The sequence below is a fragment of the Hippichthys cyanospilos genome, chromosome 21 (genome assembly GCF_059441005.1).
Source record: "Hippichthys cyanospilos isolate Australia breed blue-spotted pipefish chromosome 21, RoL_Hcya_1.0, whole genome shotgun sequence".
NCBI lineage: Eukaryota > Metazoa > Chordata > Actinopteri > Syngnathiformes > Syngnathidae > Hippichthys > Hippichthys cyanospilos.
The window spans coordinates 12,783,412-12,802,657 of record NC_142389.1 but is presented as its reverse complement, the minus strand read 5'-3'; the positions used below and the strand labels follow the sequence as shown (position 1 = coordinate 12,802,657).

At 38.9% G+C, this 19,246-nt stretch overlaps 2 protein-coding genes across 2 annotated transcripts; one reads left to right on the top strand and one right to left on the bottom strand.

The window, feature by feature from the left end:
- Positions 1-260: 260 nt before the first annotated feature.
- On the bottom strand, positions 261-1,923 carry med10 (mediator complex subunit 10). Its single transcript, XM_088404852.1, has 4 exons — positions 1,416-1,923; positions 1,235-1,318; positions 926-1,028; positions 261-853 (listed from the first exon to the last, which is right to left on the bottom strand). The coding sequence occupies exons 1-4, from the start codon at positions 1,535-1,537 to the stop codon at positions 758-760; spliced, it is 405 nt and encodes a 134-aa protein (XP_088260978.1). The 5' UTR covers positions 1,538-1,923; the 3' UTR covers positions 261-757.
- Positions 1,924-2,194: 271 nt separating this feature from the next.
- On the top strand, positions 2,195-17,648 carry ube2ql1 (ubiquitin conjugating enzyme E2 QL1). The gene is made up of 3 exons (XM_088404851.1): positions 2,195-2,525; positions 2,844-3,763; positions 14,058-17,648. Exons 2-3 carry the CDS (start codon positions 3,056-3,058, stop codon positions 14,187-14,189), a joined length of 840 nt encoding a protein of 279 aa, XP_088260977.1. The 5' UTR covers positions 2,195-2,525; positions 2,844-3,055; the 3' UTR covers positions 14,190-17,648.
- Positions 17,649-19,246: the final 1,598 nt, after the last annotated feature.

Below are 19,246 nucleotides of genomic sequence, written 5' to 3'. Positions count from 1 at the left end.
CTTGGGCCGCCATACTAGCTTCCTACAGAAGATAAAAGAGTTAACCAGGATTAGTTTGTTTCCATGCCTTGATGTGAAAGCAGACATTGTGGATCAGCATCCCAGGGACTGATGGTGGTTCCACTCGACTCACATGCCACCACAACAGTCAACATAAGGGAGTGGTATCACACTAGATTACCTATAGCAGATAAGGTAATACTGTAAATTTGAAATGGCAAAACAGACACGAGAATGCTATTTTACACACAAATACAATATGGATGGCTATTTCTTTTTTATTTACAAAATCTTTAATACAAATGAGATACAAATAAACAGCAGATTTTTCTGAGCAGGTCCTGCACCCTCTGGCCCCAAAAAAGCAACAAAAAAAAACCAAAAAAAAAAACCACCTGCATTCATACTATCACAACCTGAGCAAAACATTTATGTACAACTATTGTGACTTTATGCTGTATGAATTATTACAGAAAAAGATATAAATTAAGTACCAATGTTTCTTGCAAAGTCAGGAAAGAGCTTCTGTACAGTATTTATCTTGAGATTTACCCTGCTGCTAACAGTGTCCAAGAGACAAGGACGTGTATGGGAACATGTTTGTCAAACCAACACACTTCATTTAAATAACATTTTAAGAAGAAGGTTGACTGAGACTGGTTGCAACCACAGAGAATCTCAATGCAGCTGATGCAAGGCTCAAAATGTAATGAATTTGTCACAGTTTAACAGGTCATGGGTGACAGTGCAGGAGTCACTAAGATGGAGCATCATCACCATGTATGGCCTTATATTTTGACATCTCCTCTGGGAAGACTTTTCCGAGTTCAGAGATGAGAAGACTCTTGAATTTCTGTAGTAAAATAAAGAAGCTTGTAAAACAATTCTCCGAATGTTACTGGCTCACTTTGATAACACTTCTTACCGTCAGGGTGTCAATTTTTCCTTTAACTTGCTCATTGCGGGCCAAGGCTCTCTCCAAACACTCCTTTGTGTAAAGCTGTGGGTTTCGACCCTGGTCGATATATCTGAATATCACACAGACAAGGCACATATTTAACGAGTAGGTTATAACAAATAATTTTCATGCATCCATTTCGATAGCACTTGTCAGTATTAAAACTACGGAAGATGGAGTCTACCCCGTCTAATATTAATTTATTTTGTATCAAAAAGAAAAAAAAAAAACAACACGCAAAGGTAGACAACAAAGTCAACGTCCTTGATCACTTACTCAAACACTTCCAGCGGTACGTTTATCTCATGTAGCTGTTGACGGCACTTCTCGATGTCTTGCAGTCCGGTTATCATTAGATTACTGAAAAATGATAATAAATACATATATAACGTTAATCTGTTAAAATCAGTTTATTGAAAAGGATTATTTACAACGCGTCACCGCAAACATGACTTACAGTTTTTGGTTAAGTCCCGCTTGGCTGCTCGACTGGAAGTCGCTGACGATAATTCCAAGCTGTCGAATATTCTCGACAAACTTTTCGAGATGCTCCTCAAGGTTTTCATTTTTCTCTGCCATTTATTTGAGTTCTAGAATTTAATATGTCTCGGCTCAAATGCTGGTCTCTGGTTAGCCAGTATGACTAGCGTAGCTATAGAGCAGTTTTGCTTTACGGCAACTTTTACGGCCAATGGCTGATAAGTCCTGTCCTGTTGTCATGGTGACATACGGGGAGGGTAGTCGTTTTCTGTATCTAAACGTCGTGCTGCCAGAAAGCGAGGCTTTAAACAACGTTAAGCATTATACAATACAACAAAACTTTGGAACACTCCCTGACAACATCGATTCGTTGTATCCATTAAAAAGTCCATAAACATCCTATGGTATTATCGTAAATAATATGTTAAGCACATGGGACCTATGTTAAGCACATAGGACCTAAGACTCTGCGTGTGTCAAATTTTAAGACTGCAAACAGGAAACAAAATAATGACACTTTGCCTTCGCAATAAAAGCGTTGCCATCTACGCGGTATTACAATCACGTAATAACGATTGAAGTAATCATGATTGAATGACGAATATAATGCACGGTTTTGATTTCAATGTTAAAATGTATTGTTTGTTTTTCTTGTTGGATGATGTGATTGTCAATACGGAAGATCATTTGTATGGAATCTAATACCTTATTGTCAGAACCACGTAGTGCGCACTTTGATATGGTTCATTAAGCTTGTTCTAAACTGTGTGGTACCATTTGTACACGCACAAAGACAATCGTCACTGTGCACGATATGCTTTACTTTGAAAAACGTCTTTGAGGGCGAGCGCGTGTGGGCTGAGCGTTTAAATTGGTCGGCTCGCTCGTCATCCCCTGCATTACTAGAGCTGCAGCAATTGCACTCACATACGTTCATACGAACACTCGCACGACAAAGACGGCGCACCATTCAACGCGCTTTCCTGCAGCTCAGCACCGTGGCAGCTCTCGTGGATCTTCTGGAATCCTTTATTTTACGCATACGAGGTGGCCAGTGGCAAAAGATACTCTGGATTTTACTCATTGGGTAAGTGACTTTATAGTTCGGTATTAATTGCGTTTAATAGCAAAGGAGACAGGTGTTAGTTAGATTTGTGACCTCATCCAATGATGGATTTTGTCATAGGCGTTTGTGATCATTTTGTTCATTTGATGCAACATTTTGTTGTAATGACGTGCAGCTTTCTTTTGCGTGTAACAGACACGGTCTGTACTGCGGCGACAATGTTGTTGGGGCGGGGGAGGGATGGGGTTAAATTCCGGACAAACCGCTATACTTGTACCTGATTTTTTGTTTTGTTGGGATTAAGGTGCTATTAATCCTTTCCTCAATTTCTACGTGCAGTCACGCTGTGCTGTGATTATGCACTGAAAGGAAAAGCACAGGATCGTGGGCTGAGCGCACCTCCGACGGCTGCAGTGAAGGGAGGGATCTGCGGGTGGTGCAAGCAAGGTGAACTCAATAGTCCACATCCATATCGGGAAAAGGTGCAATCGCGAACCCTCTGAGGGGGGGGATTGGTGGAGAAATCCCTAACCAGATCCGCAAACTAAATTATGGCTACTCTACTGCGGAAAATCGGTCTGATCCGCCTACACGACCGAGACACCGAGGACCCCAAACACCATCAGGGCTCGCTAAAGGGCAGCAAAGGTAATCAGAAGAACAACAAACACTGTCAGACGGCCAACGACACCAACATCCTTAGCACCCCGGAGATTAAGGCGAGGAAGCTGGACCAGCACGGCAAGGACAAGGAGAAACCAGGCAAGGATGCCAAGGAGAAACAACAGCAGCAGCAGCAGCAGCAGCAGACCGGAGGAGGCGGGAATAAAAGCACCGGAGCCTCCAATGTCCCCCCGATGGCTCCCCACAGGCATCACTGCACCCAAGTGCGGACGCGCAGACTGATGAAGGAGCTGCAGGAGATCCGGAGGTTAGGGGACAACTTCATCACGGTGGAACTGGTGGAGGACAACCTGTTCGACTGGAACGTCAAGCTGCACCAGGTGGACAAGGACTCAGCGCTGTGGCAGGACATGAAGGAGACCAGCACCGAGTTCATCCTGCTTAACGTCACCTTCCCCGACAACTTCCCCTTCTCGCCACCCTTCATGCGTGTGCTGACACCCCGCTTGGAGAACGGCTATGTGTTGGACGGCGGCGCCATTTGCATGGAGCTGCTGACCCCCCGAGGATGGTCCAGCGCCTATACGGTGGAGGCCGTCATGAGGCAGTTTGCCGCCAGCCTCGTAAAAGGACAGGTGAGATGATTTCTGCTACGCTACAACAAATCTTCTTTCTTGCTGCACAGGTGGATTTGCACCTGTTTGTAGTTTACATATTTAAAGAGACAGTCAACCCATAATTTTCTTCACCATAATATGTTCCTAATGCCCCCACAGGTTTTGGCATTCTGATCCCCACGAGTTCTGGCATTCTGATCCCCACGGGTTTTGGCATTTTTTTCTCTCACAGCTCATGTAGTTCAGTGGCATTATACTTATGACATTACAATGGACCCCCGCCATACGGAATTAATCCGCAAAATTGTCATATGGCATGTAATGGAAACCTATCGTAATTAGCTAATCTGTATTAAACCCTAGGTAAAATCATCAAAACTGTATATACCGTATTTTCCGGACTATAAGCCGCACTGGTATATAAGCCGCAGCAGCAAAATATGAGCAAAAAAATTTTGGGCACGAATAAACCGCATTGGACTATAAGCCGCAGGTATTAACATCAGATTTTTACGCAAAAAGATGGTATATAAAGTTTGTCGTTTTTTTTTTTGTTTTTTTTTAGTTATTTAATTTTTTTTGTAATTGTCTGCCAACAGCAACATCCTCTCTTTAACACACTGAATATGCCTGCATGTTTAGTCCCAACATATTTATAGAAAATGAATGGATGGACATCTGTTAATTAAATAGCAGTTCAAAATTGAAATCAGTAGTTTATATATACTCATTAAATTTAGACACATATATTTGTTTAATAAATATATTGTTTTAGCTCTTTTTGATTACAGCCATTGATTCATATCTTTTCAGTTCTATTTGATAGTTGGTCCATAAATTGTCGCCTTGAACAGATAGACACAATTGCTTGCTGGTGGCTAGCAAAAAAAAACCAAAAAAAAACCGAATTGCTTGCTGGTGGCTAGCAAAAAAAAAAAAAAAAAAAAAACCTAAACTAAAAAAAAAAAAAAATATATATATATATATATATATATATATATATATATATATATATATATATATATATATTAATATAAGGCGCAGGGCTCAAAACATGAGGAAAAAAGTTGTGGGTTATAGTCAGAAAAATTAGGTATATATTAAAAATTAGTAAGAAAATAGTATAGTAAGAGCTATTTAGAGAGAGAGATACAATATAATATAGATATATAGAGAGATACAATAGAGAGATACAATATAATATACATGTATAAAATTCAATAACAGAATAAATAAAAAATATTTTATTTTAATATTTTAATATTTTAATATTCATTTTGTGTTACCTTTGAGTGACATTGACTTGAGCTGCTTACGGCCATAATCCCTAGTGAGGTTAGGCTAGCCTAGCCTTTTTCGTTCCTTATTTCCAGATTATTTCCAGCTTTGTTTCCATACTAATAAGAATGTTACCTCTCCCTTTAACATCACTTGCAATCTTGGGACTCATGGCTTGCTAAAGTTTGAATCAAGCACTAAAATTCAAAATAAATACCATATTGTAAGCACCTACATAAGATCAAGTCTTTAGCATATCGGCAACTTAGTGACTCCATGTCGTCAACCAATAGCCGACCAGCATTTTAGGGACGTCTTAACGCTAACCAATTGCAGACCAGCATCTTTGTGACGGCGACCAATAGCAGACCAGCGTGTTAGTGACATATGCAGTGACGCATATATTGACGTATGCGCTTAGTATTCCACTTAGTAATGCAAAAAAAAAAAAAACAGAAGCCAGGGACGCCGTAACCCAGGGGTCCTTTGTATACGTTTTGATCTATCTCGGGGGCGACCATTTTACTGCTTGCAATCAACTGAAAATGATATCAGAGTTGTCAGGGCTCAGACAACAATCACAGCTCAGGTTTGCAAGTTTAGTAATATGTAATTCACAAGCAGGGCTGCGACTTGATGCGACTTGTATTTTCAGTCAATAGCAAGCGACAAAATGGCCACCCTGAGATGGATAAAAAAGTTTGTATTTTGCGGGCACAAACACAATATCAGTCATAATACTGTCTTTAGACTAGTATGGTTAACTTGAAGATACCTGTATTATTGTAAAATAAAAATCCCAGGATTGATTTCCCCTTTAAAACTCTGCCTTGCACATTTTTTTGTGCATAGATCTCAAAACTCTATCATGCACATTTTTTGAGCATAGATCTCACACACTCATTTTTCTCTTATTGATTGTTACTTTTGTTTCCGCATGGTTTGAAATTGGCTGGTTGATTATTTTGTTTTTAAAAATGGCTGGCTTTAAAAGTTCATAATAGATGTAACGGTTGACTATTTGTTGACTAAAAGATTTAAAAATATAAACTGATAAAAAATAAGATTGAAATTTTTAAAAGCAGCACATTTTCCCAAATCAACGGTGCAGAAAATTAAAACAATCGTTTTTATTGCTCAATCGCTGGTTTGGTCCATAACGCATCAGAAAATAAGCTAAGATTGATTATTATTTTCCCAAGTCAAAGCAAATGTTTGTAAACATCTTATTTCAATTTAACACAGTGCTAATCAGTTTGCTTTCAGAGAGGACTAAATAAAACAAGATTTACTGCGGAGAGGTTGAACCTGAGGAGTTTCAGCGATAAATTGATTGTCCAAAATAATTTGCAATTAAATCTTTGCCTAAATAAGTATTTTTATGTCATTTATGTATTTTTATTTGTATATATACTTGTTTTAATTTTTCATGTCGTGCGGTAAAGTTTTTTTTTTTTCTAGATTGCAGGCCTAATGAGTTAATTTGATTTTTGATTAATCAGTTGATTAATCATCTCACGTATATCGTATTGTGTTTGGTCTGCACATAGTCCACGGTCACTGTATGAGTTTCTGGGTTTGAATCTTCATCCATCCTTCCAAGCGTGGACATTGCATGCTTGGCCCTGGACCTAAATGAGGACAAGATGGATGGATCTTATTTTACGACTACCCTTTCACACACCCCCCCCCCCCCCCCCCCCCCGTTTTTTTCCACGGTGCTCTCTGCAGTCCCCATTTGATTTCCTTTCATCAGTCAGTATCCTCTGGCAACAAAGACCCGCATGGCCACTGAGTCACACGAGTCCTTTTTTCCCCCTAGCGCATTTCCAAAGTCCTAATAGACCGTTGGGGGAAGGAAAAGCGGGCAGAGGGAGGGAATGCAACGATTGCAGACCTGTGAGATTCAGATCAACTCGGTTATGTAATCCTGTCAAATCCTCCCCCCTCTGTGTTTTGGGGAAATGTCTGCATCCTTACATGCACTCGACGCTATAACTTTTAGTTAATTCTGAATCTTTTCGCTTCAATGGAACATAGCAGGATGATGTGTTACCCCCCCCCCCCAAAAAAAAAAAAATCCTCCATGTCACCCTGACATGTTGTGCTTTGTGTTGAATTCATGAAACATCTCCTAGTCAAGATGAGACAAAACGTTTGGCAGATTGACGACTGCTCTGCTCACAAAATGTGCTGCAGTGTCGTCTTGTATCTAATGGAAACAGTATTGATTAACGTGGATGTACAGAATGCGTGTGTGTGCGTGTGTGTGTGTGTGTTCCACTGGCATCATTTGCATGTGCTGCATTTTCCCAAGCAGATCATCTCTCACACGCTCAAGGCCATGGTAATCCTAAATACACGCCACACATTTATGCATCCTTTTGTGACAAGTGTTTTGATGTTCATCATGAAGGAGATCTATTTTTACGAGGGAGAGTGCTGAGATGAAAGTCCACAATGAGACACGCACACACAGAGCATATACAGTATGTAGGTCATAGGTTCGAGCCTTTTCTTTTCCATTGTCACCCTTAGACACACGAATAGTGTACATCGTTTATTATAAAAGAAATAGCACGACTAAATATGGCTTGGGTAAATTTTGAACATACAGTGGCTCTTAGCACAAATTTAAGTCATTATGATTAATTTTGTAAAATAATTTATTTGAATACTGAATCAATTTATTGCACTGAAATTTGAATGCTATTTTGTCTCACGTAAAAGAATTCTTATCTCATTCAATCCCAAATACATATCCGTACTATATTTTAGATTACTTACTAAAAAAATTATATATATGGTTCTAACATTATATATAAAAAAATTAGATATATTAAAATTATATATATGGTTCTATAATGTTCTAATGCCACAAACCACATTAAATTTTTATATGTACAGTTTTATATATATATATATATATATATATATATATATATATATATATATATATATATATATATATATATATATACACACACACACACACACGTATATGGTCTAAAATGGCTAATACTAGATGATATTACTAAAATAAGTAATTACTTTGGAATTAAATAAATAGTTAAATTGAGTAATTAATGACTCGAGCTAATTATTTGAAAATGTGAGTCTTTAAGTACTAAAGTAAAAAATTACTTTAGATACTGAAGTGGTAGATTAAACTTAGCGACGTATGTACTAAAATAGTCATTGATAACTTGAAGTAATTAAGTCCTAAAGTAATCAGACACCAGGAACTGCAATTGTGCCTTTATAACTCTTTTAATGTCAGCCATTTAAAAATGTATTAATAAATATTAATAAATGTTATAAATTGTAGTCAATAACTGACTTAATCTGCCATGTTGCGGAATAACAATTCACTTAACTGCCAATGACAGCTATAGATGTCAAAGATCAATTTTTACCGGGCTAGCAGTGAATGAGAATTATTCTATTATGTGTCCCTGACAGAACAAAGACTTAAAAAAAAAAAGTATTTATTGCAGTAATAACTGCCACAATCTGGCATTTTGTGGAAAAGCATGAACCATTATCTGCGGATGACAGTTATAGACATTGTAGGAGCCATTGTTTCTTTATATAATTGTTGTTGCATAAGTGGTCACTGGGTGGCGGTATAGGTGGGTTGAGATAATTAGGAACTTATTTAAGGACAGGTGTGTTGGCAGCACGGAAATGGGTGACGGCGAGATCATATGGTTTTTACCCCAACATAGCCAACAACACCGCAACAACGCCAACACCACCAACAACGCAAAGAAAGCAAGAAAAATGCCACACCACGCCACCAAACAATTCAAGCACTCAATGCTATGCATAACAAATAACTGAAAACATCACAAGCATAAGATCTGAATTCAAGCACATCATTTGCTCATTATTTACTCACCATTTCATTGCTGCGCGTAAAAAACATGTCCCATCCCGCACCCACCTGAGCGGCTAAAATTGGTCACTGGATTAGTCGCTACAGACATCATAGATGAAGTTTTACTGGGCTGGCAGTGAATAAGCTACATGGAAAACACATAAGCATGAGGGCGACAAAGGCAGGCCCAACACCCTAGTCAAGCATGATGACAATCACTAACAAGTTGTATTAGCTTACTGTGGCATGTAAGTGCTTTCAAGTACAGTGTGGCCATGGGTATTTTTTTTTTTCTTATGACAGATGACCATGTTTTGAGTGCTAACATATTTTCAAAGGGTGATTTTACCCTCTAATGACCCGACGATCGTCCCAGAAGCGCTGCGTGGTCTGATGAGGCCTTTATTGATCACTTGTTTGTTTATCCTGACCTCTTGAAGCACATGGCTGCATTATGTAACAAAGCTGCCTCCGGTCTTGTATAGTGCCAATTGCCAACATGCGACGGGGACTCGCCACGCCTGTCCTGTTTTGTCCATTGACCAATTACCATTCATACAATTAGCCAGATGGCTAATGAATGCTCAATTTACACATTTCAGGCAGGGGTCAGAGACTTTTATGTCAGGTACACATTCACCAGCCCTCTTACATGCTCACAAATAAGGGAATGTCCGAATGTCAAGACAAGAGGCCTCAAAATAAAGCCATGTTCAATGGTGTTCCTTGCTACCACATCGCCATGGCAGCAGTCTTTAACAATAGCCGATAATAATGAGGCACATCAGCAAGGCAACAGGCGCCATTTTGAGGTGGAGAGAGCAACCGTGTTTGACGTGGATGCTATGCATGTCTAATCAGATCACATGTGGCTCTGCGACCGGAAGCGAGCCCGCAAGCACGTCTGCAATTCTGTGACGTAATAGGCCCATCAGCGCACGTCGCCATCCTCTCACAACTCAATGAGTTCACATCGGTTGCAAACCGCAAGAGATTGATTTCACAAAAATAGGACAAATGTCAGGACAAAATTTGCAAGGCATGTTTTGTAATCAAGTTTAGCGCTGAAATTAAAAGTGGGACCAGGGGCGTGCAATATATGCTGTAAGAGCAGTCAAAAGTTTTGAAACATTTTTTTAACTCATTCACTGCCATTGACGACGATAGACGTCAATTTTTTTTTGCAAATCAGGAGACAAAGCTCATGACATAAAAGTGTATGCATGAGATACTCTGGAATGACCTCACATGAAAGCTAATGAAAGCATTCATTCGCCGCCATTGATGGTTAGAGATGTCAAAATCCAATTTTACATGGGAAATTCAATCAATGCATGCTTATTTGAAAATGCAAGTCAATGTAAGTCATCCTAATCGTAAAGCGGACTGAGAAAATAGCAAGGTGTGCCAAGCTGATCTACCAGGTTAAATAAAGGTTATACAAATAATTCCATCAATATCTCTTTGAAATGTCAATGATTTAAAGAGTCAACCCAACTCCTGACGATAAACTGCAATTTGATTATGTATTTGTGAAACGTGCATTAACTCTTTCACTACCAAGTGTTATTGGCAAAGGAAGGCCAGAGGGTCGGTATATTTAGCATTTTCACACATCTTTCAAGGCCAACAGAATATTGTGTGCTCTTCATCTTTCAAGGCCAACAGAATATTGTGTGCTATGTCTATGTAAATATGGGTGGTAACATGACTTTACTTTGAATTGCATGTCGGTAATATTTGTGTTTGTGTGGAAACACATCCAATGGTCACAGTTATCACTATAATGCTCAATTGGCTTATATTAGGTAAGCATTTGTCAAGGGTGTCAGCTACCCTCCATAAAAAAGTGTTTTTAATGAGAATGTTATTACTATTTTAAAAGATGAGAATTCTTGTCCAATTGTAGGCCATTTTGTTACTACCCCTCGCCTGAGAATAACGTCACAGTTGCTGAGCACAGGTCACAACCAATCACGGCTCATTTGTTTTTTTAGTTAATTCATTCACAAACAGCCGATTGGTTGTTACCTGAGCGCTGACCAACTGTGATGGCCGCTTCCTGTGATGGCCGCTTCCTGTGATGATTTTAAAAAAAAAAAAAAAAAAAAAAAGTGAATTTTGTTGCTTAATTCAATGAATTCCATTGACGGCTGTATATGTCAAATGTTTTTACTGGGCTCAGAATTAATGGCAGCTATATAAATCAAAATCCATTTTATTTGGGCTGGCAATAAATTCAATTTCGGAACTAAAACAATTAAATGGAGGGTGCCTCAAAACTTTTGACTGGTCCTGTTTGTAATTGACAGGTTATAAAACCTAGACTTCCTGTGCATTAATCAGTGACTAGAACTGCTCATTTTCAAAAACTTTGGTTAAACCTGTTATTAAATAGACAAGGATTGGACAAGGATGAAAAAAAAATTACAAATACTGAGTAGGATGTGTTATGTTAATAACCAAATAAACAATTATTTAGACTAGTCAATTACAAAGTATCATAATTTCCTGTTCATTCCCATAACATGAATGGAATGTCCTTATGAAGCATATGTGATGAATTCATTTTTGTGCTTCTTGTCCTTAACTGTGTTTAGTCATTCCTGTATACTCCAATAGACAATATACACACAAACACCCACACGCACATCATAAACCGCATTTCTTTATGAACTGCTACCAAACACAAGTTCTAGCCATTCATGATGTAAAGTAACGCTATAATGATTCTCTCATACTTTGTATTTCTAAAGTAAATAACAATTGGGGAAGAGGATTAAGGTGTAGACAGCACCCATAGAATAACCCGGACAATATTACCCAATCTGAACTGTTGTGCCGCATACAGAAAGGCTGGCCATGGAAACATTGTTTCATTAGTTTGAGCAGAAAGCCGCTAGCCAATAAAGCGGCAGAGGAAAGTGGTGCAGTGTTATAAAACAAAGTGAGAGGTAGAAAACCCACAACGGCGCCGTAGATCATTTCATGCCGGGTGACCAGTGTGTGTGTGTGTGTGTGCGTGTGCGTGTGTGTGTGTGTGGGGGGGGGGGGGGGTTACAACACCCATACAGTCATACTAACTCTGTGATGATGATGCCCTTTTTAATTCAATAATCTGCATGGATTCAAGTGACATCTGTGCCAGACAATGTTCCTATTTGACACAAGTGGCATGCTTGTCCTAGGTGAAAAAAACTTTACAGTCTGCTGACAAGATTAAGCAAAAGTAATTGTTTATTTGATATGATTGTCCCCAAATTATTTTCTCTCTATTTGCAGACGCTTTACTTTTGTTAATTAAAAAAATTATTTCTCCCAAGTGCCTATGCATATTAAAACTGAATATTTGACAGTGCACCTTTTGTTTTAGGCACTGGCTCTAACTGATTTAGAAATACTATATTTTCCTGGACTATAAGCCGCGTCAGTATAAAAGCCGCAGCTGCAGGAATTGAGCCCAAAAACTATGTAGTGGATAGCTTCACGCCGGAATGCCGAAGAGGGGAACGCAGCCAGTTGGAGGAAGCCGTTGGAGCTGAACGGAAAAACAAAACCAGACACGAGCAAAATACACTTTCAAAGTAGCAACAGAAATACTCACGACACGAGATGCTAAAGCCTATGAGGGGAAATTCAGTAACTCGACAGTTCAGTATACAGCAGTTTACTCCAACGGCCTCCTCCTGCTTCCACCGCATAATAAATAACCTGGGGATGGCTGATGGTCCTCAGGTGCGCGGTGGGTGGCTCCGCCCACCCATTAGGAAAACACCTGCCTCTGAGGAGAATGAGGTGGAGAAACAGAGGGAAGTCACACATTTATACAAGATCTTATTCAATTTAGACATATTTTTTTTATGTTTTTAACTATATATTTTTAAAATTTTGTAATTTTTACATAAATTGACACCTTAAACAAATACACATATTTGCTTTGCCGGTGGATTGTCTGCTGGTGGCCAGAAAAAAATAAAAAAAACAAAAAAAACCTGCAGATAAGCTGCAGGGCTCACTCAAACCATGAGAAAAAAATGGTGGCTTATAGTCAGAAAATGACATTTAATTTGGGGTATTTGTTTATTTATTCCTTTTTTTTCCCCAAGTGTCATGGTAAGGGAGGATCAAAAATGAGTTGGCACTAAATGAGTTAATCAAGTCATAGCCATTTTTTAAAAGGGAGGGCCACCCAAAAATGTGTTTTTACAGTAATATGTTCTGCCACCCCCACTAGTGAAAACACTGTTGTGATTATTATTACACTTGTGATTTGTGAAATACTTAGATTAAAAATGCTATCTTAGGGGTGGCCAATTTTGCCACTTGCTGTCAACTAGAAATTACATAATGGTTGCTCAAGGCTCATAAAACCCATCATGGCTATAGCTTGCAAATGAAAATCTGAAAATAGATGAGCTGCGATTGGGTGTTACCTGAGCAACTTTAATGTCATTTTCAGATGACAGCAAGTGGAAAAATGACCACCCCCTGAGATGGATCATTTTATTTTCAATTTTACATTTTTTACAATTTTCCTTCATAATTTATAATCCACAAAGGTAATATTAATCAGAATTCAACGTTTTTGGGTATATACTGAACATTGTGAAGAATTTGAGGGTTGATGTGCCATTCAAGAGAAATTTCATATTCTATTTGAAGTCTGTTGTTGGACAAATATCATCCAATGATCTGCATAAATTACTTATTTTCAGACAAGGCACTTCTTTTTCAGAACAAAACACTCCATTTGAAATTTGTAAACTGAGACGTGGCACAAAGACCACTTCAAAACAATTCCACTATTCAACGTAATTGCCACTAGTGTAATGCTACCACTCAATGCAAAATGCCATAGTCAGGCTAACGAATGCATGTAGACATATAGTAAATAAAATTGAATTATTGGCATATCTTCTTTATCCTCTGCAACAAATGACTCCTATTTTGACAGATTACCTAGTTATGAAAGGCTTCTTGCACAGTGTGTGGCGAAGCAGAATACATTTTTTGCATTTCCTTTGTTTCAAAGGCAAGAGCTGATTTGAAATGAGACTTTAGATTCTAGTGACTATTCCACAGATATAATGATGTTTTTTCCGCTGCTATAAATGAAACATTTATCAATAACGGTCCTTCATTTCCTCTTCGCAGGGACGTATATGTCGGAAAGCAGGAAAGTCCAAGAAGGCCTTCAGCCGTAAAGAAGCCGAAGCCACCTTCAAGTCATTGGTGAAGACCCATGAGAAGTACGGCTGGGTGTCTCCACCCGTGTCGGACGGCTGAGTGCCGACCCTTGACCTCTACTCCCAAAATGACACCACGCTAACTCAACAATGTCACTCTCACCTTTTTTGCTGTAGCTTTCTTTTTATGCGTGCGTCGATTCGGGGGTTTTGTTTTGTTTTTTAAATATGCAGATAAGCGATAACTATCATCTTCATCATCATCACTTTTCCAGAAAGTGATTTGCCCTCACACTCGCCCAAGGAATTTTTGTTCCACATTTTGGGAAAGGCCTAAAAGGGAGATACATTTGCATTTGGAAATGCATTTCTTGTTTGCTTTTTTTCCACAATATTTTTTTTTCTTGTGCACGTGCAATTGGACACAGTGTGGACTTTTTGCAGCTGAATGAAATAGACTCATCCTCCTGCCCCCCCCTACCCCCACAAATTTCCTTTCGGCATTACTCTCGGTCGTCTGCGTGTGTCTGTGTGCTCATTTGCATATAAATGAAGCCGTTAATGTTTAATAGATGGGCAGCGCGCTGATTTCTCGCTCATTCATTCCTTCATTTCCGTTTTCTCTCGGCTGTGCGGTTGCCCACACTTGGATGCAACACGAAGATTGTAATGTACATGGAGCGGTGCCCTTGCTCACTCTCTCTCTCTTCCACCTCTCCAAGCTCGCTCGCCCCCTTGCTCACTCTCTCTCTCTTCCACCTCTCCAAGCTCGCTCGCCCACTGTCTATCTCTTTTGTCTCGTGGCTAAATTTAGCGCTCGCTGTCGAGTAGATGGATATTGATTTCTAATGGGGAAAAAAACTGCTCTTGCTTTATGCAGGGACTGTATGATACATAGAATGATAGTTGGCCATCTTGCTTTGTGTGTTGGTGAGAAAGAAGACTGCCATTCTCACCGTTAAGATGAACTCCTGGATTCATTTTGTGTGTCTGTGTACATGTGTGTGCAAAGGGCCACAGCCCTTTAAAACTTAAATGTGAATAGACACTACAGCCTAAAGAGTTACTGTTTTTTAGGGAATATGTCTTTTTGTCTGTGATCGGTGTAAACCAAAGTCTTAGCAGGAAATCGGCTGTGCAATGAACACACCGGTGTGCGCCTACTGTACCTGCACGGCTTGAAATGTAGAAGGGAGCTCGCCATTTCAATGAATGTATGCTCCAGAGCACCACAAGATTACCCAGAGAGAGACATCAGGGGATATTAGGGAGAGAGGGCAAGCTAAAAGAACAGCGCACAGTGGGGTCGCTTCTTGGAAATGTCAGCCAGTTGCAAGATGGTAGAAACCTGTGTTGACAACTTAATGGATGCGCAGGAATAAAAACATGGACTTTTAGGAGGCATATGTTGGAACACCTGAAGGGGAAAATTGAAGAACATGTCCAGTTTGTAGCTATAAAGGCTTCTGCTCCTTTTGAAAGATTGTATTGATTTTTTTTTTATTAATTTCATGAAATCTTAAGGGAAAGGCTATATACTTGAGACCTATTTGAGCCCACTAAACTGTAGTGGGCGTTTGATTTTGGTCTATAGGTTTTGACCCAATGGAGCTACCCTATTAGTCCTAGTTGCACAATAGAAGACATCCTGGCCTTTCCAGTGATTTCTCATGTGTTTGGATCCTGACAGTTTTGAGTTGACAAAAATATGAATTTTCAACAGATGCCCATTTTTGGATTGCTACAAAACCAACAATAAGGCACAATGTGTAAGATGTACACCGTTTTTGTCAATAAAAAGGAATAAATTATTGCAAATTTCATAAACTTGCAAATAAATGTGTTCTTAATGAGCAACAGTATGTTTTAAATGTTATAATCAGTCTAGTTATCATTAAATATTACATGGGCGGTGGTACTCCCCCGGAAGGTGACATGTTTGTTTTAGCTTACAGACAATGCTAAATGCTTTTGTCCGTCAGGACACATGGTCTAAATCTTACACATTGTCCCTTTGTCTCGAATTTCCTTGCAACCAAAATGTTCAAATTGTAATTGAAGTGCATGACAAAAAGCAAGTAGTAAACAACTTGGCAGCATTCAAATTGAAGATACCTGCATGCATTATACATCATTTTTAAGGGAATTTGTTGTCAATTTTTGGAGCCATAAGCCTCATTTGGAGCAAATCCTTCACATTTATTTACATAACAAAAATTCATTACACACAAACACACACATATGCCATTATTTGTATTAAAGCTAAAATGACAATTGAAAAATAAATCAGCACTTTAAATTGGCGCCATGACCTGTATTCCAAATCAGGCTTTTGACCGGAAGCCAAAATCCTACCGAAATCTGTGTCCCGATACTTCGGCCCACACACCGTCAGCATGCCAGTCAGGCAGGCCTCTGCCATGTGTTCATCCTGTCAGCTCGGCTTCTACTTCTGCTATGTGCCAGTTAAATGTCAGCAGCAAAGCTGCTAATTGGGCTGACATTTCCGCCAAGCGTCAGAGAGGCGGTTGTGCACGAAAGGATAGAGGATGTCAAACCTCCCTCTCCCCACCCCCACCCCCACTTGTTGACATTCCAGTCCAACTTGCGTTGCTCCACCATGTTTTAGTAGTTATTTGCAGACAGGTGAGGCTGGATGATGCGGGTGGACTGTTTAAAAAGAGATGATGTGAAATGTGATCCATGTACCCTTTCATTTCAGGGTTGATTGTATAGTCAGCAGAAATACTGTAAAATGAATTCATACTCCACAAACTCTTTCCGAGCTGAGTGTTTGCTGGTTTCAAGCCAATCATTTTGTGAACTAGATTTAGACTGGTAGTTAGCAAAACACTAACTGAGCTGGTTATGTTGTATTATATTTGCATGTCAACTGTGATTGGTAGCTACCTACTGTATATTTTTTTGTAAGAAAGTCAGAAAAACTGGAGATAAAAATGCTAAATGCTTTTTTTGTTTGTTTTTGAAGGGTTAAAAGGAGTTCATGTATTGTATGTGATTTTCTTTTTACGCGTCAGCAAATGTCATTGTCTTCTTGAATGTGTTTTAATTTATTTGTGGTTTGCCAAAAATGAAGATTTGAAGCATGATGCAGGTATTGTCACTAGAAAATGAAGTGAAAAGGGGGGGATATTACCAAGAAGGGTATTTGTGTTTATTGGAGGACTCCAGGACAAAGTCACAAAGCCTGAACACCTTAAAGGGACTTGGAAGAAAATCCCGCCAGAGCCCAAAACAATTTTACAACATCCATCATAAACTTACACCTTCCCCGGTTGTCGTCCTGTGATTTAGCTTCTCGTAACTAAAAAGTGGTTAAAAGTCCCACCCCTCAATCACAGGCGTAGGATTAGTTTGGACCTCCCAGTGCTTCACATCTCATGTACCATATGGGCATGTGCACATCTGACCTGAGATTAGCTAATTCTGGACTATTTCACTCTCCTGACTTGATTGTTTGGTCGATAAAGTGGGAAATGGCTCGTTTGCAAGACCAAACAAGAATGTGCAATAAAATAATCAGCATATTCAAATATGACTGCATTGTGTCGTGTTTTCTTTGAAATCCGCATAAAAATCAACCGCCATACATTGCAAAATCCTATTTCAGGCTTGAAGTGTCCTCCACCTGGTCGCTGTATTGTCCTACTTTCAAAAAACTTCTGAATAAGTACTCATTTCAGAGCCACGATGCAACTTGTTTTCAATGTGTTCCTTTAACCAACACACCCGATCAAATCAGGGTCATTATCGGGGTTTTGTAAAGCATGCCGATGATCTAATCATTTGAATCAGGTGTGTTAGTTCAAGGGAAATAATGAAAACAGACTGGATTGTGGCTCTTGAGGTGTGGCTCTTGAGGACCATACTTGCCCAATGTTGGTCTATAACTTATGACCTAATAAAGCTACATTTCGAAATCCTAATGTGCTCAGGAAAGGACATTCTGGCCTTTCCAATAATGTCTCGTGTTTGAATGGGTTATAACATAACTACTGTCTTGCTGAGACAAGATGGACACAAATTAATAGGCTGGGTCTCAGGAAGGTATTGGAAGAGGTCCTTCTATAACTCTTTCAGTGCCACGGACGAGAATTTCTGTCATTTCCACTAGGTTTTTTTTTTAATGGATGGACACCCAGCACTCTTAATATTATGCCAATTGAACACTTTTGTGGTGTAGTTATATGCAAAGGCAAACTGCTATTTTGCCATCGAAAACATTTATACTGTTTTTGTTTGTTTTATCGAAGGGAAAGCCTGTTGAGATGTTTCAGATGCTACAAAAACTGTATATGTAAAGGCAAACTGCTATTTTGCCATCAAAAACATTTTCACTGTTTTTGTTCAAGTTTTATCGAAGGGAAAGCCTGTTGAGATGTTTCAGATGCTACAAAAAAAACTGTCAAAGTCCCTGTTGTGCAGAAAACACATCTTCACAAAAATCTAATTGTCTTCTTTTGTACAAAATAGCTTAGTGTCATTCAAAGGACCTATTTTCAAACAGTGATTACTAAAGAAGGGAATAAGATTGAATCTTATTTTCTTTTTAAGGGTAAAAAATGGAAAAGAGTGACATGGTTTATATAACTGTTGTGCTCATATGTAAACCTGTAAGGATTCTATCAAGATCAAGATGCTGATTGCACAGATGTGCCTTGATAGTAACTTTTTCATCCACCCTTTACAGTAAAAATGCAAATTGTATTCAGAGTGGGCTTTTAATAAATTAACAGTTACAGTTATATTTTGTTTTGCTTCAATGTTACCTAATTGAAGCTGAATTAAATTTAATATGTAAATATAGTTGTCATAGTGTATGTTGTCTATAAGTGTAAGATACTTTGTGCATACTTTTATCTTTTTTTTTTTTTTTTGCATGGGTTCACAAAACTGTCCAAAACAATATTCCATCCACATCAGCACATGCTCACCAGGTTACATCCACAATTATGCTGGATTGCACAAATTTGCAAGAACATATTGACACACACTTTACACTCCTTAACACATCATCATCATTACAAACAAATCCTGATTAATGAAGCCCCTTCGATGGCTCTTGTTTTTGTCTAGCGGATGCCCCCCACTGCTCATTAGTGCAGGTGAACCTGAGCAGCATATGGAATCCATACT

What these genes read in the sequence shown, in the direction of transcription:
- med10 (XM_088404852.1), bottom strand. Translation starts at nt 1,537, where the DNA reads ATGGCAGAGAAAAATGAAAACCTTGAGGAGCATCTCGAAAAGTTTGTC. An exon ending in GCGGGACTTAACCAAAAACT is followed by an intron (nt 1,319 to 1,415) that starts GTAAGTCATGTT and finishes ATCATTTTTCAG; the next exon opens with TAATCTAATGATAACCGGAC. An exon ending in GAAAAATTGACACCCTGACG is followed by an intron (nt 854 to 925) that starts GTAAGAAGTGTT and finishes ATTTTACTACAG; the next exon opens with AAATTCAAGAGTCTTCTCAT.
- ube2ql1 (XM_088404851.1), top strand. Translation starts at nt 3,056, where the DNA reads ATGGCTACTCTACTGCGGAAAATCGGTCTGATCCGCCTACACGACCGA. An exon ending in CCAGCCTCGTAAAAGGACAG is followed by an intron (nt 3,764 to 14,057) that starts GTGAGATGATTT and finishes TCCTCTTCGCAG; the next exon opens with GGACGTATATGTCGGAAAGC.